The sequence below is a fragment of the Octopus bimaculoides genome, chromosome 25, assembly GCF_046866305.1.
Source record: "Octopus bimaculoides isolate indiv1 chromosome 25, ASM4686630v1, whole genome shotgun sequence".
NCBI classification, from domain to species: Eukaryota; Metazoa; Mollusca; class Cephalopoda; order Octopoda; family Octopodidae; genus Octopus; species Octopus bimaculoides.
Window position 1 is genome coordinate 23,233,503 of NC_142952.1, and position 27,319 is coordinate 23,260,821.

The 27,319-nt window shown below is 38.1% G+C and overlaps 1 protein-coding gene across 1 annotated transcript in view; it reads right to left on the reverse strand.

The window, feature by feature from the left end:
- Positions 1-1,509: 1,509 nt before the first annotated feature.
- The window catches only part of LOC106872916 (uncharacterized), a 50,705-nt gene continuing 24,895 nt past the window's right edge, over positions 1,510-27,319 (reverse strand). The window contains exons 6-12 of the mRNA XM_052976282.2: positions 25,767-25,849; positions 18,300-18,577; positions 11,179-11,970; positions 6,003-6,063; positions 3,030-3,108; positions 1,935-1,990; positions 1,510-1,644 (exon numbers count right to left, since the gene is read on the reverse strand). Of these exons, the coding sequence (XP_052832242.1) occupies positions 1,510-1,644; positions 1,935-1,990; positions 3,030-3,108; positions 6,003-6,063; positions 11,179-11,970; positions 18,300-18,577; positions 25,767-25,849 (1,484 nt within the window). The remainder of the gene's footprint in view (positions 1,645-1,934; positions 1,991-3,029; positions 3,109-6,002; positions 6,064-11,178; positions 11,971-18,299; positions 18,578-25,766; positions 25,850-27,319) is intronic.

The following is a 27,319-nucleotide window of genomic DNA, read 5'->3' on the forward strand; positions in this document are numbered from 1 at the left end:
AGTCCACTCAGCTGGCAATTGTGTGTAGTACCTGTAATTAAAAGGACCAGCCTAGTCACACTGAATCTCCAAGAGCTATATTAAGGGTACATGTTCTCAACTATTTGCACGTTAATTACACGAACAGGTTGTTCTATTGATTGCATCTATTGGAACCCTCGTTGTTGTAACCGATGGAGTGCCAGGTTCAATCCGGGCCAAATATTCTGTTTTATGTTCAGATCAGCCAGATGTATCTTCTCATGCCTACCTTACACTTTCATTCTAAAAATAAACAATCACACCATCAAAATCTTGAAGCTACCAGATAATGCATGATTAATTCAAACCAATGTGAATAAATAAGTATTCATTTGTCATCCAGGACATCAGAGTACACAGCAGCAGCACTATCCCTGATCGTTATCATCAACATTTGATGTCTGTTTTTCATGCTAGCATTGGTTGGACAGCTTGACAGAAACTGGCAAGGCCAGGGGCTGTACCAGGATTCCATTGTCTATTTTGGCGTAGTTTCTATAGCTGGATGTCCTTCCAAATGCCAACCACCCTTTAGAGTGTACTGGATGCTTTATGTGGCACCTTGGTTTTGGGGTCTCAATTCCATTGTGATGGACAGGACTTTGCAATACTCTATTTGGACCATCAGCAGCTCTTGGGGACTGAAGTATTTTCTGGTCCTCAAGAGAAAGGCTAGTTTTGTAAAGCAATGTAGAGGATACGCTTGTATGCAAGGACAGCCATGGTTTTACTGTAAGAGAATGTTATTTAAATAATGTCACATGAAGCAGCATTGAATGAAATATCATCATCATCATTTTTATTGTCCGCTTTTCTATGCTCGCATGAAGGGGATGAAATGTCATGCTGGTGGAATGTCTACAGCCTGATGCCCTTCCTGTTGCCAACCTTCACCTGTTTTCAAGATAATATTTCCACAAGACCAGACATGTTTTCACAGAAGATTGGAAACAAAGGATACATCATGTGATATTTAAACAAGAAGTCAGTGACACACACACACACACACATATATGATGGACTTCAATTAGTTTTTATCAACCAAATTCAACAATAAGGCTTTGGTCAGCCTAGGGCTATAGTAAAAGACACTTGCTCAAGGCACCATAGTGGGGTTGAGTCCAAAACTGTGTGGTTGGGAAACAAACTTATGACCACAGCCATGTGTGTGCCATAAATATATTTATATAAAGTCATATCCAATATGTTCAAATGCACTTGAATGTGAGAAGATCTACTGCAGCAGAGATAGTTCCAGAAGAAAAAACATCATTCATAGTCCATCTTGTTTCATGCGTGTCTAAGAGGAGAATTTTCCTTCCAGGGCTATCTCTGCATTGGAAGGTCTTGTCATGTCCAAATGCACTCAATCATTCTAATCCAGGTACAAGCTGAAAATAACTGTAGCATTAGCCTTGTACTATTTTACCAGTAACAAAATTGTAATTATTGCTTCCACAGCTAAGATTTCATCTATTTTATGAGAGACTAGAAGTTGAGGTTTGGCTTTTTTGAATTAATGAAATTTTTACAATCTAAACTATCTTTGGTTATGCTGCTTTCACCAATTCCCATGACTGTCTGTCGCCATCCAATTCCATTATTATGAATTTGAATTGGGAGCTTGAATCATAGGGAATTTTTCATTAGCTGAGTACACAGCCATGGACGCTGCCCCTATAGATGCATTTCAGTTACTCTCTTGACAGAGCTTGGTGATCCAGGCCATTGATCTTCTAGGATTCCTCCACTCAGCAGCAATGCAAGAAGCACTGTTGACTCAGTTGAACTTTTGTTAACCTCTTCACAATCCATCACATGCTGCAGACCCATGATATTTGGAAGCAGCCCATATCTAAACAAGAAGTGATATCTGTGGAAACAGTAGGAGACGGAATATATATTTTGCTTACCTTTAAACTGTAATTTGGGTTGAAGTGGAAAATACTGCTATTATATTCCATTTCATCTAAGAATGAACAGAAACAAAACTTAATTACTGTATTAATTAACTGACACAATGATGATAACTTTTGGATAATTATTACTGTAAGTAATAATTTCTTGTTCTATAGAGAAATATAAGACCCCACTAAATAAGGTATTGGACTACCTAAATTTTGAGTTAAAATCTGGTGTATGATTCTCTGGTTGAAGACCATACTACACATCCTGACAAACAGTAGCGAAAGGTTTGAGAGAGATTTGGCTTGTATGTTTACCAAATTGAGTAACTGTATAGAACAGGCACGGACAACCTTTTTCAAGAAGTTGGCTGCATGAGACATGGTTCTTTTCATCAAACAAGCTGCACTACTATGAAAATTCAAGGTAATTTTTCATTTAAGCATTCCATTCAGAAAGTCTCACAGGCAACAGGTTGTCCATGATTGGTATAGAGGCTTTCTCATTGATCTAGCTGACATTTTGTTGTTTCTTGGAAAAAAAATGTTATTCTGCATTGCCTATATCCACTTTGCGCTTGAGTATAGTTACCAGATCAGATAATATGGGAGAAAGATAATATCAGATAAAGTAACTAGACTGGAGAGCATAACTTTTTTTTTATCTGCTTACTGCTTTGAAATTTGAGCAAAGGTAAGTCCTTAGGAAGGGCAATGCTTATTGTCATTACTCAAGACCTCCAAAAACTGGAGGGAAAAAGTTATCCTTAGATTGGAGACCTTTTTTTGACTTCTTGAAACAGAGTGGACTTCATTAAAGGTAGCAAAGGGTCAGGTTAAGGTGTTAAACTATACAACTCAAGGGCCTAGATGGTCTCTCTTTCTGATGGTTTTCTGGCCCAAAATGCCGCCCGTGGGACTAAATCCAAAACAGCAAAGTTAGAAGGTCAACATCACAAAGCCATGTTCTTTAGTGTCTTAAGAAGCATATAGATTACCAATAAATATATATTTTATAATATATCATAGTTTTATGATAACAGTTGAGGTATCGTTTTAATTTCTGGCATTCCAGTACAAGAAAGTAATTAAGATAAAACTAACCATTGTTTGTTGTATTTGGAATATTCAGTTCCATGAATGAAATAGCTGGAGATGATCCTTGGCTTTCTAATTCAGGTAACTGCAAAATAGATTTATACTCCTTTTTTATTTTTGCTGATCAACATACTTTGTGTAATCATATATATCCCCCCCACGCACACACATACATCCTCCTCCTCTTCATCATCATCGTCTTTTGTCCTATGTTAGCATGGTGTGGACAATGGTCACAGTTGGAAGCAGCACATATTTAGTGATACTAACTTAGGTCAGGGAACCTCATCTCCCTTGTATTTCATTTAACTTGCTTTCTACAGCTGGTCACCCTTCCTAACACTAGCCACTTTACAAAATGTACTGGGTACTGTTTTTTCATAGTACCACCACTATAGAAGTGTAATATCCTTGGCAAGACCAAAGAGTCCTCTCAACTTTGCATCAGACAGGCTGTACTGAGTGCATTTTCATGACACAAGCACAGGAAAGGTGGTTGTGAGCTCAACCACAACAAAAGGGAGCTCACAATTCTATGTCTCTCCTCACTTATCTGCTTCTTTACAAAGTGAGAAGCATTAATGAAAACGATGAGATTAATGTATGACAAGAGGAGTGATCAGTGTACTCAGTATTTTGAGATAGGCAGAGGTGTGGCTGTGTAGCAAAAAGTTTGCTTCTCAACAACATTGTTCCGGGTTCAGTCCCACTGCATAGCACTTTGGGCAAATGTCTTCTACTATAGCTTCAGGCCGATCAAAGCCATGTGAATGGATTTGGTAGATGGAAACTGAAAGAAGCCTGTCATGTATATATAAATGTGTGTGTATATGTCTTTGTGTCTGTTTGTCTCCCACCACTGCTTGACAACTGGTGTTGGTGTGTTTATGTCCTCATAACCATGCCTAAACCTAATAAGGACTTCTTACTCTTACAGAGCACAAGGCATTCTCAGTAGTACTGTTACCATGATAAAGTGCCTTCAGTACACTCTGTCAAGTGGTTAGTCAAGGATTAGAAATAACATAGATGGAGAGAACTTTTTAGTCTTAAGATTACAACCTTTTTAGTGTTGGCGCCTTGATAAAAAGCACCTTCTATACTCTGTAAAGTGGTTGATGTTAGGAAGAACATCCAACCATTGAAAGACTGCCAAATATGGAATGTTCTGAGCAAGATATGGTGCTCCAGCCCAGTTAAGAGGGCAGGGACCTCCATGTAAGAACTGATTTAGATTGTAACATGTCCAATGCATACTAGCATGAAAAGTGAACATAAAAATTATTATGCATGCATGCATACATACATACATACATGCATACATACATACATAGTGTAGGTAGTAAGGGTAAATCCCAACTGTTTGGGATTTACATCTGTTTATTCCATCATTACGATATATTTAGTAGTCTCAGTTGTTGCTGTATGTTAGTTCAAAATATATACCAAAATTGAGAATTATGGAAATATTTGTAGTGAAACTACCTACCGCCATTAGATACAATACTACTATCGCCATTCTTCTCATTTAAATATAAATTAACGCGAACGTAGGGGAAAACACCAGCCTTGTCATCACGTGACTGATTATTATTTGAAGCGGCAAATTCTTCGAACCTTTCCCGCCAGAATGCAAACTGACCAATCACAGCCCTTAATAAGGTCACGTGATAGAGTATATTTCTGATATCAGGTGAGCCAATAATTCGCTATAAATAGATCAACTCATACCCAACAAATTGGTCTCGGTTCAGTTTCTCTTAGAGACTGTTCCGTGTACCACACGACAGAAGCAGCAACAATCAGCCAGCGACCACTTCAACAGCTTTGTCCAGCCAACGATGACCACCGCCGTCGCCACATCAGCAACAAGAGTCTACGACTACTAACCAGCACCATCGTCATGACCAACACGATTACTACCAAGCAGCCTCTACACCACCAGCGTCAACACGACTTACTATGTACACCAAACCACCTCTCTCTCTTTGATTCTGTTAGGTGACTTAGCTTCACCACGATAATAAACAGACAAGAGATTTCAGCCTGCGATAAACGTCTGTCCTCAAGGCCCTGGCATCGAAGCCAAAACACAACTAGTGATAAGCTCTGCCAAACGACGAACATCTGTATAACAAGAATCACGGCCCAGCATCGATGCCACGACATCACAACTAGTGATCAGCTCTGCCACACTCAGCCTCCCCAATTTCACATACAGAACTTTTCCTATAGTGTACACAAGAACTGGTATATAATTGCTCACGTGTTATTGACTCTCTTTCTCTCTGCTGTAATAACATACACACACATGTATCACTCACATACACACTTTTCTTTGTACGACGGCCTGTCTTTGATTATGTTCTTATATGTCGCATTCACACTCTCACACAGACATACATCTTTAACGCCATAATAAATATCTCTGTTATTCATCTAATACGGTTGTGGTCTTTCATTACTGGTCATCTATGTTATCGTCGTATAACATATCATGTATATCATCTTCGATAAATATATTTTGTGTTCGACCGTGTGACGCGTTTAAATAAAAGGAGTCCTCTGTTTTTCCATTCGTCACCATTTCTCCTTTTCTGAGTTCGCACGGTCGTTCCCTTACATATTGTTTGCAGAGTTATTGTATAACAAAACAGGAAATTTCTTGATATTATTTATTCTTCATTACACATGTTTCATTTGCTAATAGGAAATTACAAAGTTTTACATGTTAGATAGACATGTAAGGAATTTCCGATTAGAAATTCTTCAGACAGAAAAATTAAATTAAACGTAGGAAATCTGTTATATGCCTATCTAACATATAAAACTTTGTAATTCCTATCAGGAAATGAAACATGTGTAATGGTGAATAAATAATACCAAAAACTTTCCAATTTCCTATTTTGTTATGTGGGGGTGGGTACAGGTATGTATAAGTAGTAAAACTATTGAAATACAATTAGACAAACAGCTTACCTGATCAAAACATGTGTCATTTTCCTCATTGATCAAATAATTAAACCTTCTTTTCTTTGATCTTCAACAGAAAAAGGAAAGAAACATTAAAATACATTTAATATATCTTTTTCTTCCTTGTTATTTAGTAGCTAATTAATTTCAAGTGGCAAATGGCAAGAATTACAAATGATGCACCCATCAAGTTGAGTGCTCAGAGTGAGAGGTTTAACCCTTTCGTAATTAAACTGGCTGTATCTGGCCCAAATATTCTGATTTATATTTAAACCATCCATATTTGGCCCTTCACAATTACCTTACTATTCTAAAGAGAAACAATCAGATCATCAGAATCTCAAACCTACAAGACAGTGCATGATCAATTCAAAACAATATGAATAAATAAGCAATACATTTGGTAGGGTAATTTACCTTATACTTGTTTCAGTCATTAGACTGTGGCCATGCTGGGGCATTACATTGAAGAACTTTTAGTCAAATAAATTGACTCCAATACTTCTGATTTTTTTGATTTGTTTTAAAGCCTGGTCCTCAATCTATTGGCCTCTTTTGCTGAACCACTAAATTATGGGGATGTAAATACACCACCACCAGTTGTGAAGCAGTGATTAGGGACAAACACACACATACACACACACATACAACAGGCTTCTTTCAGTTTCTGTTTACCAAATCCATTCACAAGGCTTTGGTTGGCTTGAGGCTATGGCAGAACTGGCTCTGAACCATATATATATATGTGTGTGTTTGGGTATGTATATGTGTGTGTGTGTGTGTGTGTGTGTGTGTGTGCGTGTGTGTGTGTGTGCGTGTGTGTGTGTGTGTGTGTGTGTGTATACATACACACACATGCACATACATACATACATATATATATTATATGTACACACACACACTTTGGGCTGGCTTCTTTCAATTTCTATTTACCAAATCCACTCCAAGGATTTGGTCAGCCCAAGGTTATATAGAAGGCACTTTGCCCAAGATATCATGCAGTAACACTGGACCTGGAACCATGTGATTGGGAGCAAGCTTCTTACCACACAACCACGTCTGTGCCTTGAATGCTAAAAGGGTTAAATCATCTCACATACACTGTTAATGTCCTTGAAAAAAAAAAAACAGTTTTAGAAATCATACAATCTCCTCCTTTCTTCAGTAAGAAACTTTTTTTCAATCCCAGCAGTAAGCATAGGGATAGGCATGGTTCCAGGTTCAATCCCACTGAGTGGTACACTGATCAAATGTCACCTACTATAACCTCATGATGACCAATGACTTGTGGGTGGTCATGTGGATGCCAATCATGTGTGTATGTGTATCTTCACATCATCATTATCAGCAACGTCTGCTTTAGTATGCTGGGATGGGTTGGAAGGATTTCCTGAGACACGGTTTTACAACCAGATGTCATTCCTGTTGTGAACCATTTGAAATTATATCTTATGAGAGGCAAGGTTGTCATAAGATGTATTTAAATACAGGCATACCTCAGCTTAAGTCGTTTTGATTTAAGTCATTGTCAATTATACATCGGTTTTCAAAAATAATATATAGAAAAATAAAAATCAAGTTAAGTCATTTTACTTGACTTTACATCTGTCCGCCACAAATATTGGAATTGTAAAATCACTACAGAACTGTTAAAAGCACATAACATCATGTTACAGTACAATGAATAAGAATAAAGGCATATAAAATCATATGTATAGTAAATGTTAAGATACACACCATAAAGTAGTGTAGCTTAGTGAAGGAAATCATGAAATCAGCTGTGTTGTCTTCTTTATCAGTCTTTCAGAACTCATGTTGCACTGTAGTTCCAATATCTACCGTTAGGCATCGTTATCACCCATGATTCCCACACTGGTTTTGAATTCAGATTTGTTTATGTCTGTTTAATGGCTACTTTCTCATTCTCATTCATTTGTAACTTTATTTTTTGCCCCCATGGCTCCTTAGAGAATTCATAGTGAAAGTGCTAAGCATCATGCTATATTACTGAAAGCAAAGAACTGGGAATGGTTACAGTTCTATATTTAAGAGATGAGGAATTATGTACATTATTTACATTTGACAGATATTTGTCCTTGTCTTGTTTGTTGTTAATACAACATTTCGGTTGATATACCCTTCAGGCTTCATCAGGTTTCTTGGGGAAATTTCGAACCTGGGTTCTCATTCCTAAGGTATTTTTGTTGTTGTTGTTGTTGTTGTTATTATTCAGGTAACTATTTGGAATCGAACTCGGAACCTTGGGGTTAGTAGCCTGCACTCTTAACCACTACGCCATATGCATGTGGGCATATGGGGTAGTGGTTAAGAGTGCAGGCTACTAACCCCAAGGTTCTGAGTTCGATTCCAAGTAGTTACCTGAATAATAATAATAATAATAATAATAATAATAATAATAATAATAATAATAATAATAATAATAATAACATCGAAAAATACCTTAGGAATAAGAACCCAGGTTCGAAATTTCCCCAAGACACATGATGAAGGCTGGAGGGTATATCAGCTGAAACGTGTTAACAACAAACAAGATGAGGACAAATATCTGTCAAATTTAAATAATGTAAATAATGGGAATGGTTATTATCCGTTTAGCCTAGAGACAAGTAAATTCGGCCTAGTCTAGCTAGCCTAGAGAGAAGTTAATTCGACTTAAGTCGTTTTTCGACTTACGTCGTGTCTCCTGGAACCAATTAACGACATAGGGTGAGGTGTGCCTGTATGTGCACACACATTATATATGCGTTTGTTGGTGTTTCTAAGCTGGATAAATCAGTCTACTGAGTTGCGTCCCCTTACATAAAAAAACTCACAAGCATATTGGTTTCAAATTTTTGCGCAAGGCCTGCAATTTTGGAGGAAGGTTGCAAGTCGATTATGCTGACCCCTAAAAGGATGAAGAGATTTGAACTTAGAACATGAAAACAGACAAAATGCTGCTATGTATTTTGCCCAGTGTGTTAATGATTCTGCTTGCTCACAGCCTTAAGACTCCTGAACTTATTAGATGCATGGGGAAAAAACAGTTGGTGTGTCTGTGTGGCAAGAAGCTTGCTTCCCAACCACATGGTTCCAGGTTCAGTTCCACTGCATGGCATCTTGGCCAAGTGTCTTCTGCTAGAGTCTCAAGCTAACCAAAGCCTTGAAAGTGATGTCCTCAGAAAGGCTACAGTCCGATGACTGAAACCAGTAAAATAGTAGTGTAGGTGGCCAAAACAGCATAACAAATTGTTATCAGTTTGTTGTCTCAAAGTTCTTGGTTCAAATCATACAGAGATCAACTTTTATCACACATCATTAACATTTAGCATTTAATGTCTGTTTTCCAAGCTGGCATGGTTTCGATAGCTTGATAGGAACTGGCAAGGCCAAGGGTTGCACCAGGTTCTATAGTCTGTTTTGGCTTGGTTTCTACATTTGGATGCCCTTACACAGTGTACTGGGTGCTTTTTACATGGCACAGTCACCAGTGTATTTTATGTGGCATCAGCACCCACACCAATTTTTTGTGTAGCACTTTGGTTTCAGGATCCCAATTCTGTTTTCTCAAGTACAGTAATACACCACATATCTCAGTCCTCTGTCATCTCATATTTTGCATTCATATTCTAAGGTTGATCTCATTGTTTATAATGAAATAGGCATCTTGGTTTGAGACAAACTTTAATGTCTATATGATATCTTGCCAGTTTTTTAATGCAGCTTTGTACATTGTATTATTTCTCAAACTTATCTAAACAACTGAGGGAATCCTCCAATAATAGACCATCCAACAACAGACTGTTGAAACAGTCTGAACTGATAGTTTCATAGTCACAGTCCATTCCACATCACGTCTCTATTTCACTTCAGTAATAACAAAGATGATTTCTAACACAGGCACAGAAATTTAAGAGAGACTTAAATCAAAGTAAATTGACTCCAGTGCATGACTGGTATTTTCTTTTCCAACTGGGATAACAATGCATTTCCCCTACAGCAAAACACCTGCTCCTGTCCCTTTATCATGCTTTAACTTCTCACCACCTGGCATAAAGTCATCTTTCTCACTACGACTCCCTTCTCAGTTGTTTACATTAAAGAGGGCATCCAACTGTAGGAACCATACCAAAGCAGATGTTGAAGCTTGATGCAGTCCTCTGGCTCACCAGCTCCTGTCAAACCCTTGCTAGCATGGAAAACAGGCGTTGGATGATGATGATCCTCAAGAACAGTGTTTCTCAACCAGGGTCCATATAAGATTTTTTCTGGTTCACACAAGTAAAACAGTAAATTAGAGATCCATAGTAGTATTTTAAAGATGCATGAAAAAAAATTTGCTTTAAATGTATTTATTACAAGAAAGAGTTAGGTTTCCTTCTCTAACATTTTATATAGCTAAGCCTACACAAGTTAATGTGTGAAAAAGAATAGGTATTTTGAAAGACATATCTATAAAACTAGTTTTAAACATCAAAATGGCTATGGGGGTTCATGAAAGTAAAACAATAATCAAAGGGGTTCATAGGTAAAAGATGGTTAAGAAATACTGCCCTAGAATGATAAAAGGCACAGTCAGTCTCTGTGTGATTTGAACTTAGAATATAAAGAGTCAGATGAAATGTAGCAAGGTACTTTGTTCGATGTTCTTTCAAGTCTGATAATCTACCAACATGATAATAATTGTTTTAAACCCAGGAGGGAAACAGTCAGTTAATCTTTAGCACGCTGAATGTAAATCATGTTGCTGTACAAGTTTTCTTCCCTGTTGTTGAAGGTGCATTGTAAAGCACTGAGAGGGGAGAAAACTCATACACCATGCTAAAGGTTAAATCGACTCCAGTATTTTACTGGTGTTTTATATTTTGTTGATTGGTGTTAAGAAGGGCAACCAGCTGTAGAAACCATGCCACAACAGACAGTTGGAGTCCGGCAGCTCCCTGCTAACCAGCTCCATGTCAAACTGTCCAACCCATGCCAGCATAGGGAGCAGATGTTAAACAATGATGATGATGATTACCCTAGAAGAATGAAACACAAAATTGGCCTTGGTAGGATTTGAACTCAGTTAACTAAAGTGATCCCAGTACTTATCTAGAACTTTATTTTATTGCCACCACCCCATCCACCCGCCCAATAAAACAAAGCATTAGTTTATGATTATCGTTAAGTATTTACTTACATCCTGTTCTTAAAGTTGTATTCTGGAGTATTAAAATATTCATTTTCATTTTCTTGATTAGGCATTCTATTAATGACTTTTGACTGTTTGCCAAACTTCCAAACAGGATTCAGATATGAAGTATTTGAAGTTTGAAAAGTTTGGAAATTCTTCAAATTTGGTTGAGAACATTCTTGCAATTTTTTAGTTGTTTCCAACTGAGAATTTTTCAAGTCAACCACTTGCGAAAGATTTGATGTCTGAGCTTGTGTATTATAGTTGTTAGACATGATCCTTTGAGACCTTCTTAACTGACCGGGATTATAAGGAATCACATTCAAAGAATTATTACTATTTACATTGTTGTTTTGTATATCAAAAAATCGATTATCATTGTCAATATGCTTCTTGTTAACAGCATTATAAGGCTTGATGTTGAAGTCTCTTTCACAGGGTACTACAGAAATGAATTTCTGATTTTCACTGGTCATGTTTTGAGATAGAATATCCATTTTCTGTTTTATGTGATAAAGTTCATTTGATATTTTTTGAAATGAGACATGTTGTATTTCACACATGCTATTGATTTTTTCTTGCAAATCTTGGTAACTATTCTTTATGTTCTGACTGATAAGATTTTCAATATTTTCCTCTTGGTAATGCTCGTTACTTTCAAACTGCTTTTGTATACTGTCCTCAAAGTTTTTAGAACAATTCTTCAGTATTTGCTCAAACCTTAAGGAGACACTTTTGCTGAAGTTTAACAATGTGTTAGCAGAATGATGTAGCACATCATCTGTTGAAGATAATATTCTAAAAAAAAAAATTAAAAAAAGGATAAAGAAAGCAAAACAATCAAGGTTAATTATTATTATTATTATTAGAAAGTTGATGAAGAGCTCACAGTGACGAAAGAGTTTAGACAAAGCACACTAAAACAATCAAGGTTTGTGTAAATGAAAGAATACAAGAAAAGAAATACTCAGAAAAGAAACATGTAAATAGAAATGGTTATGGTTGAGCTTCATTCTAATGAATGGTTTCAAATTTTGGCACAAGGCCAGCAATTTTAGGGATGGAGCATGAGTTGATTACTGGTGTTCAACTGGTACTTATTTTATTGATCCCCAAAATGATGAAAGGCAAAGTTGATCTTGGTGGAAGTTGAACTCAATGTAGAGGAACCAAAAGAAATGCCATTAAGCATTTTCTCCAACATGCTAACAATTCTGCCAGCTTGACATTTATTAAAGTGATAATCAATCAATGCATCTCTAATGAGACCGAAGGAAGATTGATATTTCACATCTTATCTTCCCAACCACATGGTCCCAGGTTCAGTCTCACTGTGTGGCATCTTGGTCTTCTAGTATAGCCTCGGGCTGACCAAAACCTTGTGAGTGGATTTGGTAGATGGAAACTAAAAGCCCATTGTATATGAATCAAGATGTGTGTGCGTGTGCGTGTGTGTGTGTGTGTGTGTGTGTGCGCATGTGTCTTTGCATCTGTATTTGGACCCCGTTACAGCTTGGCAACCATTATTGGTGTTTACAGTCCCTGTAACTTAACAGTTTGGCAAAAGAGACTGATAGAATAAATACCAGGCTTAAAAAAGAAAACTAGAAAAGCACTCAGAGAGTGCAGACCTCCACCAAGCAGCGCATTTCCGCCCATATACACGCATGCTGAAAATCACCCAATTTCCCAAACCAACGCTGGCAAAAACCTAACCTCCTCCCATACTTATCGCAACCATCATCATCAGCACTGTCTGCTTTCACCACAATCATCATCAAAAGTACAATCACCATCAAAAGTACAATCACCATCAAAAGTACAATCACCATCAAAAGTACAATCACCACAATCAGTTTCTTTACACAGTTGAAAATCCATTATCCGATACTGATGGGACCGAGATTGTTGCAGATTTTTGATTTTTCTAATTTCGGAGTGCTTTATTAAAAAAAAAAAAAAAAAAAAAAATTGCATCTACAAAACGGAACAGTTTGAGGATAGAAACCAGGTCTAAACACAATAGCTTATAAGCATACTCTGAATGTAGTTCTATATAAATCTTTAATAATTTTTTTTATACTTAAGACCATCAGAAATGTTAAGATATCAGCCTCTACCCACGTTGTCATGCTTTGATTAAAAGGTTACAGACTAATTTAATAGCACCACCTGGAAGAGATACACAGTCAGCTCTGAGGAACAGTAGCCCATTCAAGCAGAGGGTTGTTGTTTTCAGAAACACATCTGGTTTATCTGGTATTTGTTGTGGGTAATCATCTAGGGATCGTTTGAATGCTGTGAAGTCACTTTCCTCCTTTATGTGTGTCTGGTACGATGTTGAAGAGTGCAGGGCCAATTGAGGTGAAATAGTTCTGTCATAGTGTTGTGATACGACACGAACATTTCTGTAGTGGACAGATGGCACAGGGGCCAAGCCTCGTACGAATTTTAAAGATGGGCAATGTTGATGGAATATTTTCTACATCATACAGATGATATAGAGCTCACAGCAGCGGTGGAGGGAGCAAAGCCTGAGCTTTTTGAGTCAATCCCATTAGTCAAGGCTTGTCTGCAGACCTCCGCCAAGCAGCTCATTTTAAGATAGATATACGAGTAAAATTACTAATAGAGAAACGAAAATAAACTTTGGAAACAGCAACACCACCATAGGTTATGTGGAAACAATGAACGTATTTTCGAGGGAGATAATCAAAGAATGTAACATTGTAATACTTCATGTAAAGTAAATATAACAAATGAAAAATCCTTCAAGAATCCATAAGAATTCCTGGATCACTACCAAAATTTCATCATCTGTTCCTTGTGTCATTACCAACTTTTCCTGCGAGTTTCATCAAATACTGTTCACAACTTTTTGAGTTATTTTGCACACAGACAGACTGACACCAATGAAAACATAGCCTCCTTCCTTGACGAAGGTAATAAGACAAATATTGGGGTCGGTTCATTCAACTAAAAACTCTTCAAGGCAGTGTCCCAGCATGGCTGCAATCTAATGACTGAAACAAGTAAAAGATATGTGTGTGTGTGTGTGTGTGTTTGTTTATCTATCTATTTATTTATCTGTCTATGTCAGAGGTCACCAAACTTTTTCCTCGGCGAACCAGATAACTGAGAGAATGATGAGTGTGGGCTGCATTACCATTTTGTTCAATACAATACAGTGAACACACAAAAAATAAAGACAACCAACGAATTTATTTACCAAAAAGTTATCAAAGAAGGCGACATTAGCAGTAAGCTGGTTATATCACAGACAGAGCACACATATCCGAATCTCACAAACTAAGCAGCAAAAAAGGTTGGTGAGATTTGTGAAACTGGTGCTTAACTTTGAAGATATCATCAATATTTGGTTTGGAATTGCTGCATCCAGCCAACAGAATTGCTTTCAAATGTTCATCAGTCAACTTTGATGTGCTGACTTCACATTCTTCACATTTGAAAATGTTTGCTCACAGACATAAGTTGTTCCAAACACGGATGCCATACCAGAGGCAAATGCAAGTCCTTACACAAAAGGTACAGAGTCGCAGCGGGCTGGATGAACTGACCTCACGGGCTGGATGAACTGACCTCACGGGCTGGATGAACTGACCTCACGGGCTGGATGAACTGACCTTGTGGGCCATAGTTTGGTGAACCCTGGTCTATGTTAATCTTTACCTTATTTACATTATTTATATTTGATGGATATTTGTCCTCATCTTGTTTGTTGTTAACAACATTTCGGCTGATATACCCTCCAGCCTTCACCAGGTGTCTTGGGGAAATTTTGAACCTGGGTTCTCATTCCTAAGGTACATCAGCCAAAACGTGTTAACAACAAACAAGATGAGGACAAATATCCGTCAAATGTAAATAATGTACATAATTCCTCATCTCTTAAATATAGAACTATATTAATTTTTGTCTAAAAAAAATAGAAATGAAATATAATAAAAGAAGTCATTATCATTATTGTCATCAATTAATTAGCAAAGGACGTGAGTAGTGCTCACATTTTCAGTCACTTTCTGATTAATGTGGTTGATGTACAGTTCAAACATTTATTAGTAGATAGTCTCCATGATGAAAAAGGATTGTGTGGTGGGGTGGAGGTGGCAAAAATTCCAGAAGACTCTGATGCAATATGGAAAGGACAAAAGGAAAGCCCTTAGGTTGTACAATGCATGATGACAACCTTCATTTGTTTTCTTGCTGGTTATTTTGGTTATCTGAAGCAGATTAGTTGGGCCATGTGTTTAGCTTGTGTGACGAGCAACACTGTGGAATGTTCCTACTTAGCTTTTACTTGTTTCAGTCATTGGACTGCAGCCATTCTGTGGCAGCACCTTGAAGAATTTTTAGATGAATTAATCGACTGAAGTACTTATTATTTTTTTAAAGCTTGGTATGTAATGTATCGCTTTCTTTTGCCGAACCACTAAGTTATGGGGACGTAAACAAACCAACATCAGTCATTAAGTGGTGGTGGTGGAAGACAAACAAAGACACAGACACACACACACACATGCATATGCACACGTGCACACACACACACACACACATGCATATGCACACGTGCACACACACACACGACAGACTTCTTTTAGTTTCCATCTACCAAATACACTCACAAGGCACTGGTCAACCCAAAGTTATAGTAGAGGACACTTGCCCAAGGTGTCATGCAATACAAATGAAGCTAGTAACATGTGGTTAAGAATCAAGCTTCCTACCACACAGTCCCACCTGTGCCTATACACAGCCACACCTATCTTTGGTAAATTAATACCTTGTCCATCCATGGAGATGCATGGCTTAGTGGTTAGAGTGTTGGATTCATGATTGTGAGATTGTGGTTTCGATTCCTGGATCAGGTGATGCATTGTGTTCTTGAGCCAAACACTTCATTTCACATTGCTCCAGTCCACTCAGCTGGCAAAAAGGAATAATCCTGCAACAGACCGTTGTCCTGTCCAGGGAGGAAACCAACCCTATCCTCATTACAGAGTAAGGTGGACTAACCCATGTCCACTTTAGCTAAGTTCATTGAGATTATAGAGGGTGGTTATGTCCATCATATATGAACAAGCTGGTCAGTAAAACAAAACAAGAGTAACATGTCCTGACCTTTACACTGTGATTGACACAACTGACCAATCCAATGCCTCACAGTATATACACTTAGTGTGTTCCTAGAGCAGATAAAGAAAGTGTAAGATATTTATGCACACACACACATAGATATGTAGGAAATAAGTAGAAAAGCACAAGTTTCACATATAGTGTGAGGTATATGCAGAAACTATGCTTTGGTCATATAATGCATGTGAATGAAGACAACTGTATAATAAATGCCAATTGCTTAAAATGGATGAATCATGTGGAAGAGGGAGACCCGGCAAGATGTGGGAAATAGTAAGAGCTGATCTAAAAATGTTGAGCCTCATGGAAGAGTTGACAAAAGAGCAGTTGATCAGCAAGTTGTTGTACTTGAGAGACCCCAACAGTAACAGTGAAGTCCATACTTGGCACTCCACCTAATTTGCCCACATCATGAACCCCACTACTTCCACACACATCTCATCTTCCTAACATCAATTCTTCATCATTCTTCTAATAGTGGTACGACCTAGCTACTGAGGTCATTTGAGAGCAGAATCAGCACATACTTCACCCCTCACCTCTGACTTTAGCACAACCAGGAACTGCCAGAATTGTTAGCATGTAGAGCAAAATACTTAGCAGCATTTCAGCCATCATTATATTCTGAGTTCAAATTCTACTGAGGTTGACTTTGCCTTTCATCCTTTTGGGGTCAATAAAATGAATACCATTTGAGCACTGGGGTTGATGTAATCAATTTACCCCTTCCTCCAGACTTGCTGACCTTATGCCAAAATTTGAGACCATTATTATCCCTCTTCATATTACTTCCCACCAATCATCCCCTTTTCTCAGCCTTTCAATAATTTCTCCCTCCCCTCAAAGCTAAATTTTAGTCTGTCAAACATGTTTAACCCCTCTTCTGTCATCATTTTCAACCACCTCTCATCCGTTGTCTATACTCCTTCACCTTTGTCACACCAATCACTGTTGCCACCTTCATATACCTCTGACCCTCACCTCTGTCATAGGTCATCATCCTCCCATCCTCTCCCCTGTCACACCCTGCACCTCTCCTTGCTTTCTGATCAATCTATAAATATAATGATATTCTTGTTCCCCACACTTCCTATACTGATACTTAGCAATTTCTCCTTCCTGAGCAACTTCTTTCTCAACTGGGGTCCATATAGACCCCACTTCAGGACCACTGGTCTGTATTCTCCTTTATACTTGCCTTCTTGTATCTTGTGATTATGTTTCAGCACTCCCTTCTAGATATTTTCACCCACCCTTGCATCATGTGGGAAAGCCATGTATCTCGTCTATAGCAAAATACTTGTACTTGTTCCTTTATCCTATTTTAGCTTTCAACACCTGGCATAAAAGCCACCTCCACCCTTCCTTTCAAATATACTCCTACTCAGATGTGAAAGCTCTTTCCTTTTCCCTGTTTTATTTTCTTCTGCATATTAATTGGTGACCTCACTAGTGATGGCACCACATAAAACAGCACCAAGTATACACTGTAAAGTGGTTGGCATTAGGAAAAGCATCCAGCTATAGAAATCATGCCAAAGCTGACATTGGGGTCTGATTTAACTCTGTGGTTTGATTGACCCTATCAGACAGTCCAACCTATGCAGGCATGGTGTTAAATGATGATGATGTTGCTCTATAAGCTTGTTTTATGTTTATGTATCAATTCTCTGCATGAATATATATACACATGCATGCAGTCATGAGATTCTATCTATAAAATTCCATTCACAAGGTATTAGTTAATATGAGACCATGGCGGAAGTCACTTGTACAAGGTGCCACACAGTGAGATTGAACTTTGGCCCAAGGTGATTGAGGAGCAAACTTCATAACCATTTCATAACCATACAGCAATACTAGCATCTGCAAACTTTTTTAATTCATATTTTATATTTTTGGAAATAGAAGAAAAAACATATTCAAAATAGCAAAAATCAAACAATAATTATCTAAAAATTAATATTATTTACTTCTTTTCGAGATCTTTAAAATTTTTCATCAAGAATGTTTTTAACTGTGAAAATTCTTTACTCTGTCCTTTCATAACTTCCACTTCATGAACAAAAGAGCTTTTATTTGATGATTCTTGTTTCAAAATTGCAATCAATTTCTGTAAATTATCCTTCAACCAGCCCTGATGACCTGAAAACTCTTCAGAAATTTTGTTACAAAACAGCTTCTCACTGCTTGCATAATAATGCTTTAAACAACTCAACTCTTGATTCAGTTTTTCAATTTCATAGTCTTTCTACAATAAAACAAAGTTGAGTGATAAAAGCTATAGGATTTGTAATGATGATTATAATGACAAAGTTTATCAATTATTATTACAGAGAAGCTTTGCAGTTATATAGACAATGTTTCATGTAAATGAATGAAAAAGAATATTTGATTGATTATTAATAGGACCATTTATTTAGTAGAGTATATATCAAGCAAATGCACGTGGCTTAGATGTTATGGTATTCAGCTCATGATGAGCTTGATTCCTAGTGGCACATTGTGTCCTTGAGTACATTACTCCAGTCTACTCAACTGGTAAAAATGAATAGCATCTGAATTTCAAAGGATCAGCCTTGTCACATTCTGTGTCATGCTGAATCTCCCCGAGAACTATGCCTAAGGATAAACATACCTGCTGTGGAGTGCTCAGCCACTTGCATGTTAATTTCACAAGTGGACTGCTCTGTTGATCAGATCAACTGGAGCCCTCGGCATCGTAACCAATAAATTGTTGTTACAATGTTGAAGTTACTTGTGTGTACAGATGTTTTTGTAGATGCAGTAGAATATTTGTGCCTGGTTCCATGGTTCATTGAGTATGTTAGCTTAGAATCAGCACATACTTCACCCCTCACCCCTGACTTTGGCACTACCAGGAACTGCCAAAATTGTTAGCACATAGAGCAAAATGCTTAGCAGCATTTCAGCCATCGTTATGTTCTGAGTTCAAATTCTACTGAGGTTGACTTTGCCTTTCATCCTTTGCTAGCTTAGTTTTTCTATGGCTGCTATGGAGAAAAACATAGTAAAAGGAATATATACAGCTAGAGAAGATAAGAGGTTTACCCTTGCATGCATTATTTAGTGTACTGACAGAGTTGCTATCAGTCCAGAGATGATTGACCAGAGAGAAGAAGATAGCTGCTTGCTTGTGTTTTATAACCTGCTGGTAAACAAATTCGGTCAACTAAAACAATAGGGTTCTTCTTTTACCTTTGACTTTCTTTTATCATTTTTTGTTGTTGTTGTTGTCGTGTTATGTATCAGGGATTCAGGAAAAGGGATGGCAAACCTTCAGGGAGGAGAAGATGATGCTTCTGCTAAAATTGTGGTTTTCTGTGTATACTAGTGGTCCAATTGGCAGAAACTTCTGTACATTTTGGGATGTTGTTACAATTCTTATTCTGACGATAGCTAAATTGGCTGAAATGCACCTCTTGGAAAATCTATCTATATAACTCCAGTAAGCTGGAGTAATTGGTAGATGAAAAGGATGCAATGGAGGTACATGCATGATTCACTAGGCCTCTTCAGAGATTTACATGCCAACTGTAGGCCGAAACAGCTGTATGACTTTGTCCCTTCTTCAGTCACTAGATGTCCTTTTGAATTTTGAATTTTTAATTGTTGATATGACATAGTGTGTCATATGTGTTTGTATATTGTCTTTATTGTCCTTTTGGTTGAAAAATAAATGGATGTGGATTTGGTAGACGGAAACTGAAAGAAGCCCGTCGTATATATGTATATATATATATATATATATATATATGTATGTATGTGTTTGTGTGTCTGTGCTTGTCCCCCCAACATCGCTTGACAACCAATGCTAGTGTGTTTATGTCCCCGTAACTTAGCGGTTCAGCAATAGAGACCGATAGAATAAGTACTAGGCTTCTAAAGAATAAGTCCTGGGTTCGATTTGCTCGACTAAAGGCGGTGCTCCAGCATGGCCACAGTCAAAAGACTGAAACAAGTAAAAGAGTAAAAGAGTATAGTACAGTGTCTGCAAGTTGATGAGTACCACATATTCCCCTCCATTTTCTTATTGACATATATATTTATATATATATATATATATATATATATATATATATATATATATATATATATATATATATATATATATATATATACAGGGTGCAATGAATAAACTGTCATCTAAATTATGCAAAAATGAAAATAACACTGGCATCTCATTTTAACATATCTTGAAATATTAAAGAGAAAATTTATTCAATAAAATCACCATTGGCTTCAACCACAGCCTCCAGACAACTTCAGAATCTCCTGCAACTCTTCTGGATGGTCTCCTTGTTCAAGTTGGTGAATGCTGCCATAACCCTTGCCTTAAGTTCATCTTTGGTGTTAGAAGGAGTTTTGTGGGTCTCTCGCTCAACTTTGCTCCATGCATAATAATCGAGGAGGGTTGCAATCTGGCGGGGGGGGGGGGGGGCGGTTAAGTGGCCAGATGTTAGGGGTGATATGGTCACCGAGATAGTCTGACAACCATGATTGGGTTCTCCTGCTTGTGTAGCATGGTGCAGAGTCCTGTTGCCAGACACAGGGTCTTCCAGCAGCCACCCTCTTGACTCAGGGTAACACTACCTCCGTCAGGCACTTAATGTAGGCCTCTGTGTTGAGTCTGAGGCCATGTGAGAAGATGAATGGAGGCAAAACGTCACCATGACTAGTGATCACTCCAAACACCCTGTGCATGTGTGTGTGTGTGTGTGTGTTATGTGTGTGCGTGTGTGTTATGTGTGTGTGTGTGTTATGTGTGTATGTGTGTGTTATGTGTGTGTGTGTGTTGTGTGTGTGTGTGTGTTGTGTGTGTGTGTGTGTGTGTGTGTGTGTGTGTGTGTGTGTGTGTGTGTGTGTGTGTGTGTGTAGTGGCTTCATGCAGGCATAGCGTGGATTCGATCCTCAATTGCCAAATTTCACTTAACTCTTCTACAACACTTTTCTCATGGTAAAGCAATAGTTTTTCTGTGAGTGGCAGCAATTACATTTGCCAGATGCCTTTGCTCAGCAGAATAATGTCTTTGCCACTTGACCCTCCTAACCTCTTCTAGGTCACCAAAAGCTAGACTAGAGATAACAGACCGCCAACGAAATTCATTGTTCTTAACAATATGCCTCTCCTTCTAACTAGTTTGGATAATTATATATACTAAAACACCGTAGGAAAAAGTTAGTTGGCAAAAAAGGAGACAACGCAGAGACACGACCACAGGCAGAATCCAGTGAGTGAGATAATTCAACTGAGAGAATGCTTACAGTGAGAATGTTCATCTATGATTCAGTGTCTTATCACAACACCACTGCTGTTTAAATCAGGGGTTTTCAAACTGTGGTCCGCGGACCACAGGGGGTCCGCAAGGACAAGACAGGGGGTCTGTGGACAGCAAATACTTTTTATGGGCAATTTGATTTTATATGTTTTTTAATCGAAATCTTTTAATTGACAATAAACCTATTTGTTAAATACTGTTAAATAAATAAATGTAAAAATATATGTTATTTTAAGCAAATATTTATGTATAAATTTCATAAGCGTTTATAAGGGGGTCGCTAAGGTAAAGCCTGAAATATAAAGGGGTCCGCAAGTCAAAAAGTTTGAAAACCCCTGGTTTAAATGTCAGGCACAATGAAGGTATCATTTTATCGACTTCCTACCCTTAACATTCACTCTATCTTCCTCTAATTCCTAGTTAGGCAGCTAGCAGTTTAACCAAACATAAACAGCAGCAACATACAAAAAAAGATAACTCTGTTGTTCTTATATGATATCCACACTTGCTCGGTTGAGACATGGCATTATACAAAGTAACAGTAAATAAATATTTCTTTACAACTTCGATCACTGTTCTTCTTCCATCTTGCACACTGGCAACCAACACCTTAAGAATAACCGTCACATATATATTCTTTTATTCTTTTACTTATTTCAGTCATTTTGACTGTGGCCATGATGGAGCACCACCTTTAGTCGACCAAATCAACCCCAGGACTCATTCTTTGTAATCCAAGTACTTATTCTATCGGCCTCTTTTGCTGAACTGCTATAGCAGGCTTGTTTTCTGTTTCTGTCTATGAAATCCACTCAAAGCTTTGGTCTTTGGTCAGGTTGGGACAATAGTAGAAAACACTTGCCCAATGTACAACACACAGTGAGAATGAAACTGAAACCATGTGGTTGGGAAGCAAACTTCTTAACCTCACAGCTATACCTGTGCCAATGCTAGACAGTCATGCATACACCTACACAACAGATTATATGTCTAACCTTCCTTCTCACCTGTTTACCCTAGGCCATTCTCTGCATATGCCATCTCTTCTATCCACTGATTGTCATAGTACCCCTGAAGGAATGGAGAAAACAGACTGCACAAGTACTGGTGTCATGATAAAGTAATCATTTGCATTTTTGAAGCAGTGGATGAAAAGAGACATCATAGAGTTGACAAGACCTTTAGTTTTTTCTTGGCAGGAACATGACAGCCCCTCCAGTGCCTGTCCCATAAAAAACATGCATCCAGTACTCCAAAGAATTTGGTGAATGTGTGAGGACATCATAAGGTTCAGGAGGACCCTTTACTCTTGTCTTGTTGAGGACATGATTAAACCTTTTGAGCTGGTACCATGAAAAAGAAAATGCACTCAATACACTTTATAAAGTGGTTGGCATTTGGAAGGGCATCTAGCTGTAGAAACTATGGCAAATGAAAATAGATATGAATGTGCCTAGGAGGTCAGTAACCCAAACAAGAACTGACCCATCCAACCCAAAGAAGCATTGAAAGTAGTCACAGAATGATGATTATGTACACAATTATAACCGAGTCATATAATATATGATTATACATAATGTGTGTATAATCAACACATTTGGTTTGACACATCTACAGTATTAGCATTCAAATACACAGAGAAACATTCATCACACACACACACACACATACCAGTGCAGGCATGGTGGAATGGTTAAAATGTTTGCAACCAGGTTGTTTTGGGTTCCATCCCATTTGCATAGAACCTTGAATAAATGTCTTCTAGCCCCAGACTGACCAATGACATGTCAGGGAATCTGGTGGGTGGGGACCTGTATAATTAGTCAGGTTATCTAGGAAGGTGTCATCCTCAATGACTTGTATCACAGTATTACACCCAGTTGTTACAAGGGTAAAGGAGATGCCTTAGATAGAAGTAATTACAGAGGTGTCAAACTGGTGGGCCAGGTCATGAAAGTTACAGAAAGAGTTATAGCCCAATTAATTAGAAACAGAGTTAGATTTGATGAGATGCAGTTTGGTTTTGTGATTAGAAGTATTATTTATGCCATTTGGTGAGACAACTGCAGAAGTATTTAGTGAAGAATAAACCACTGTAGCCAGCAATCATTGACCTGGAGAAAGCATTCGACTGATCTGTGATATGGTGGTCTCTGAAGAAGCTAAGAATAGATGAATGGCTTGTAAAAGCTGTACACATCATGTGCAGGGGTGCTGTCAATATGATGAGAGTTAGCCATGAGAACAGGGACGAATTTAGTATATAGGTAGGCATTCACCAGGGTTTAGCTCTTTGTCCCCTCCTATTTATTACTGTCCCTCAGGCTATAAAGGAGGAATTTTAGACCTGCTGCCCCTGGAAACTACTATTTGCTGATGATCTTGCTCTCATAGCAGAATCTGTAACAGAATTAGAAAAGAAATTCCAAGTGTAGAAGCAATATCTAAAATTGAAGTATCTTAAAGTTAATTTGAAAAGAACAAGATTCTAGTAGGCAAGGAAACATACAGGCCCCTATCCCTTCAGGTAAATGGCCCAGCTCAATATGCAGGTAATAACCAGTGCAATGGAATCATGGGAAGGATAATGTAAAGGTAGTGCTTGTATGAAGAATATACACAGGAGCCATAAATGGGGAATTGATCTTCTCAAATGCTTAGGGGGTAGTGATGGACTTCTTTCAGTTTCTGTCTACCAATCCACTCACAAGGCTTAGGTCGCCAGGAGCTATTGCAAAATACACTTGCCTAAGGTACAATGCAGTAGGACTGAAACCCAAACCACATGGTTGGGAAACAAAATCTTAAACTACACAGCCACACCTGTAGATGTATGAACATACGTATGTATGTGTGTGTGTGTGTGTGGATGCATGCATGCATGCATGTATGTATGTATGTATGTATAAACATATTAATAAATTATCACAAACACAAAAAATATATTCAAACGTTTTCTGTACACCTTATCTAACTGACTTTGCAAAACTTGATGAAATTGTGTACGCTCTCACACATTCATTCAGGTAAACTAGCCATTACGAGGCGGTATCCAAAGATCCCAGACTAGTTATGTTCAATAAAAAACTTATTCACATAAGTTTTGGCATCAACTCCTTTAAAATAGTCATCTTGCATGTCAAACACTGGTCCCAGAATTCCTGCCACATTTTGAATCCAGCCTGGAAGTCATTTTCTGTAAACAAGTCAAGGACTTTTTGCGATTCACTCTTGACCTTGACAGTGGTGTTAAAACAGCGACCTTTGAGCTGCATTTTCATCTTGGGGAAGAGATAAAAGTCAGCAGGTGCTAAATCTGGTGAATAGGATGGCTGCAGATGCAATACCATGTTGTTTTTTTACAAGAAACTCATGAGTGAGGAGAGCTTAGTGACAGAGTGCATTGTTGTCATGAAGAATCCAGTTCTTTGCGCTCCCCAGATTCAGTTGCTTTCATCGAATGTCCTCCCTGAAACACTTCAAAACATCGTTGATTGTCCTCCAACAATCCTCATGCACAAACTGATGAATTTTCTCTCCATTTCTGGGGGTGACACTCGTAGCAGGTCTTCCAGATCACTCATCATCTTCCAGAGACGTTCTTCTGCTTTTGAAGCACCCATGTGACTCAAAGCATTATGTATGACCCAATGCCTCATCATCATAAGCTTGCCACAGCCTGCCCAATATCTCTGTTGCAGACCTCCCGAGTTTAACACAAAATTTCACATTGGCTTTGCATTCCAACTTCTTGTCCATGGCAAAAATAGCAGACTACAGCATACACAAAAACACAAATTTCACAACTTGCAAAGTAAACACAGTGATAAAGGTCACTGCTAGCTTTCACTGTGCACATAACAATGTGCTGCCATCTGTTGGCATGCTACAGAACCAGTCCAGGAAATTTTTGATACCACCTCATATTTATCTTTTACTTGTTTCTGCCATTAGACTGCAAGAGAAACCAATAGAATAAGTACCAGGCTTAACGAAAAATAAGTCTTGGAGTTGATTTGTTTGACTAAAACCCTTCAAAGTGGTGCCCCAGCATGGCCGCAGTATAATGGTTGAAACAAGTAAAAGATAAATGGTTCATGAAGTATAAAATTTGTTAGGTACCAGAAAATAAAAACTCACTTTAAGGAGGTCCTCACTTTTCTCCTTGTTTTGTTCCACAGTCTGTAACATTGTCTGCTGAAACTCTTTGAGTTCTTGGTTAACTATTTATTAAAGGAAAAACATGCTGTAAAGAGGTTTTATTACTGGCTCTCATTAGTTATTGGGCAGTTGAGGTAGCAGCAGCAGCACCACTACTAATAACAATAATCTTACCTTTTTTTAGCCACAAATATTCAAAGAGATACAGAAAACTACATAGAAACATTAAACAGGGGTTTTATAAAGATGTATGTGGTATGATAGAGATGTTATACAAAGATGAGAGAAGAGATGAAAATATATAATTACATAAAAATATTAAAAAATATGATAAAATGCACAAAAATAAAAACAGGGTATTCATATAAAAATTAAACCTAAACATATGTTGATCAGGGTACCCACATTCCTTCTAATTAATTTCTATCCTGTATTCTTCATAACTGTGCTAATACCAGACCCAAGCCCAGAGGAAGAATCAGTGGGGTTTAGCATTAGGCCAGTAACCCAATTCTGTAAAAGTCAGCAAGAGAAATTGATGAGAATATTTCACATGAGGAGGAAGGCAGGGGACAAAATGCCACTTATGACAGGCTCTAAAGAAAGCTGAAAGGAAGGGAGGGCCTCAGAAAGCTTGACTCTGAGTGCCTAAGCCAGAACAAAGATTGGTATTTGCCACCCAATATGCTGAGCAGTGGAGGAGGACCTAAAGCTAAAAAACAATTCTTCATAACTGTTCATACCAAACTTCCCATGAGGAACTCTGTAATAGTGGGCAAGTGAGAGGTGACATCTTCTGGATTGTTAAACTATAACATTTTGTAAAATCTATCTGAAAGAGATCACCAAACATGTCCAGCATATGAAAATAGAGCTCAAAGGGCAGACCGTCCAGCCCTAGAGCCTTCTGCCTTGTGCAGCCAGTCATTGCATCCCATATGTCTTTGGCTGTTATCACCATTTCACAGAACTCCACATTCCTGGCCAAAAGGTGCAGCATACCAACAAAGTAGGAAGTGAAATCCACCCCCGTCTTCAACTCACCACATGCTCTGTACAGTTCAGCAAAGTGCTGCTGAAATTCCACACACATCTGCTTAAGTAGCATGCACCCACCGTGGCCTGTCAAAGACCAAATTGTGGCTTTGTTGCCATGTACTGCCTCTACCACCCAGGTACGACTTTTATTCCCTCATGTCTTAATGCACATTCTCTAGTTCTTACAACACAACCATCATGCTTAGTATTGAAAAATTGATCAAAAGCTAATCTCACTGCCAGTGAGTGCCTCTTCTAGCTTCCTAACTAGATCTCCCTGCTATCCTAAATTCCCCCAATGTTATTTCTATACTAAACTCTACCACTTCTACTTTAATGGCTCTTTTTAGGGCTATCTACCATCTGTTGTTGACAACTGTACCCAACAATTCCTATGGAGTAACTTGCTAACCTTCTCTCTGAATGATTGACACACTTGCAAATGGGTTCAGCTTCAAGTATCTGGGCCCCTGCCTATGGATCCTATCCAGGTC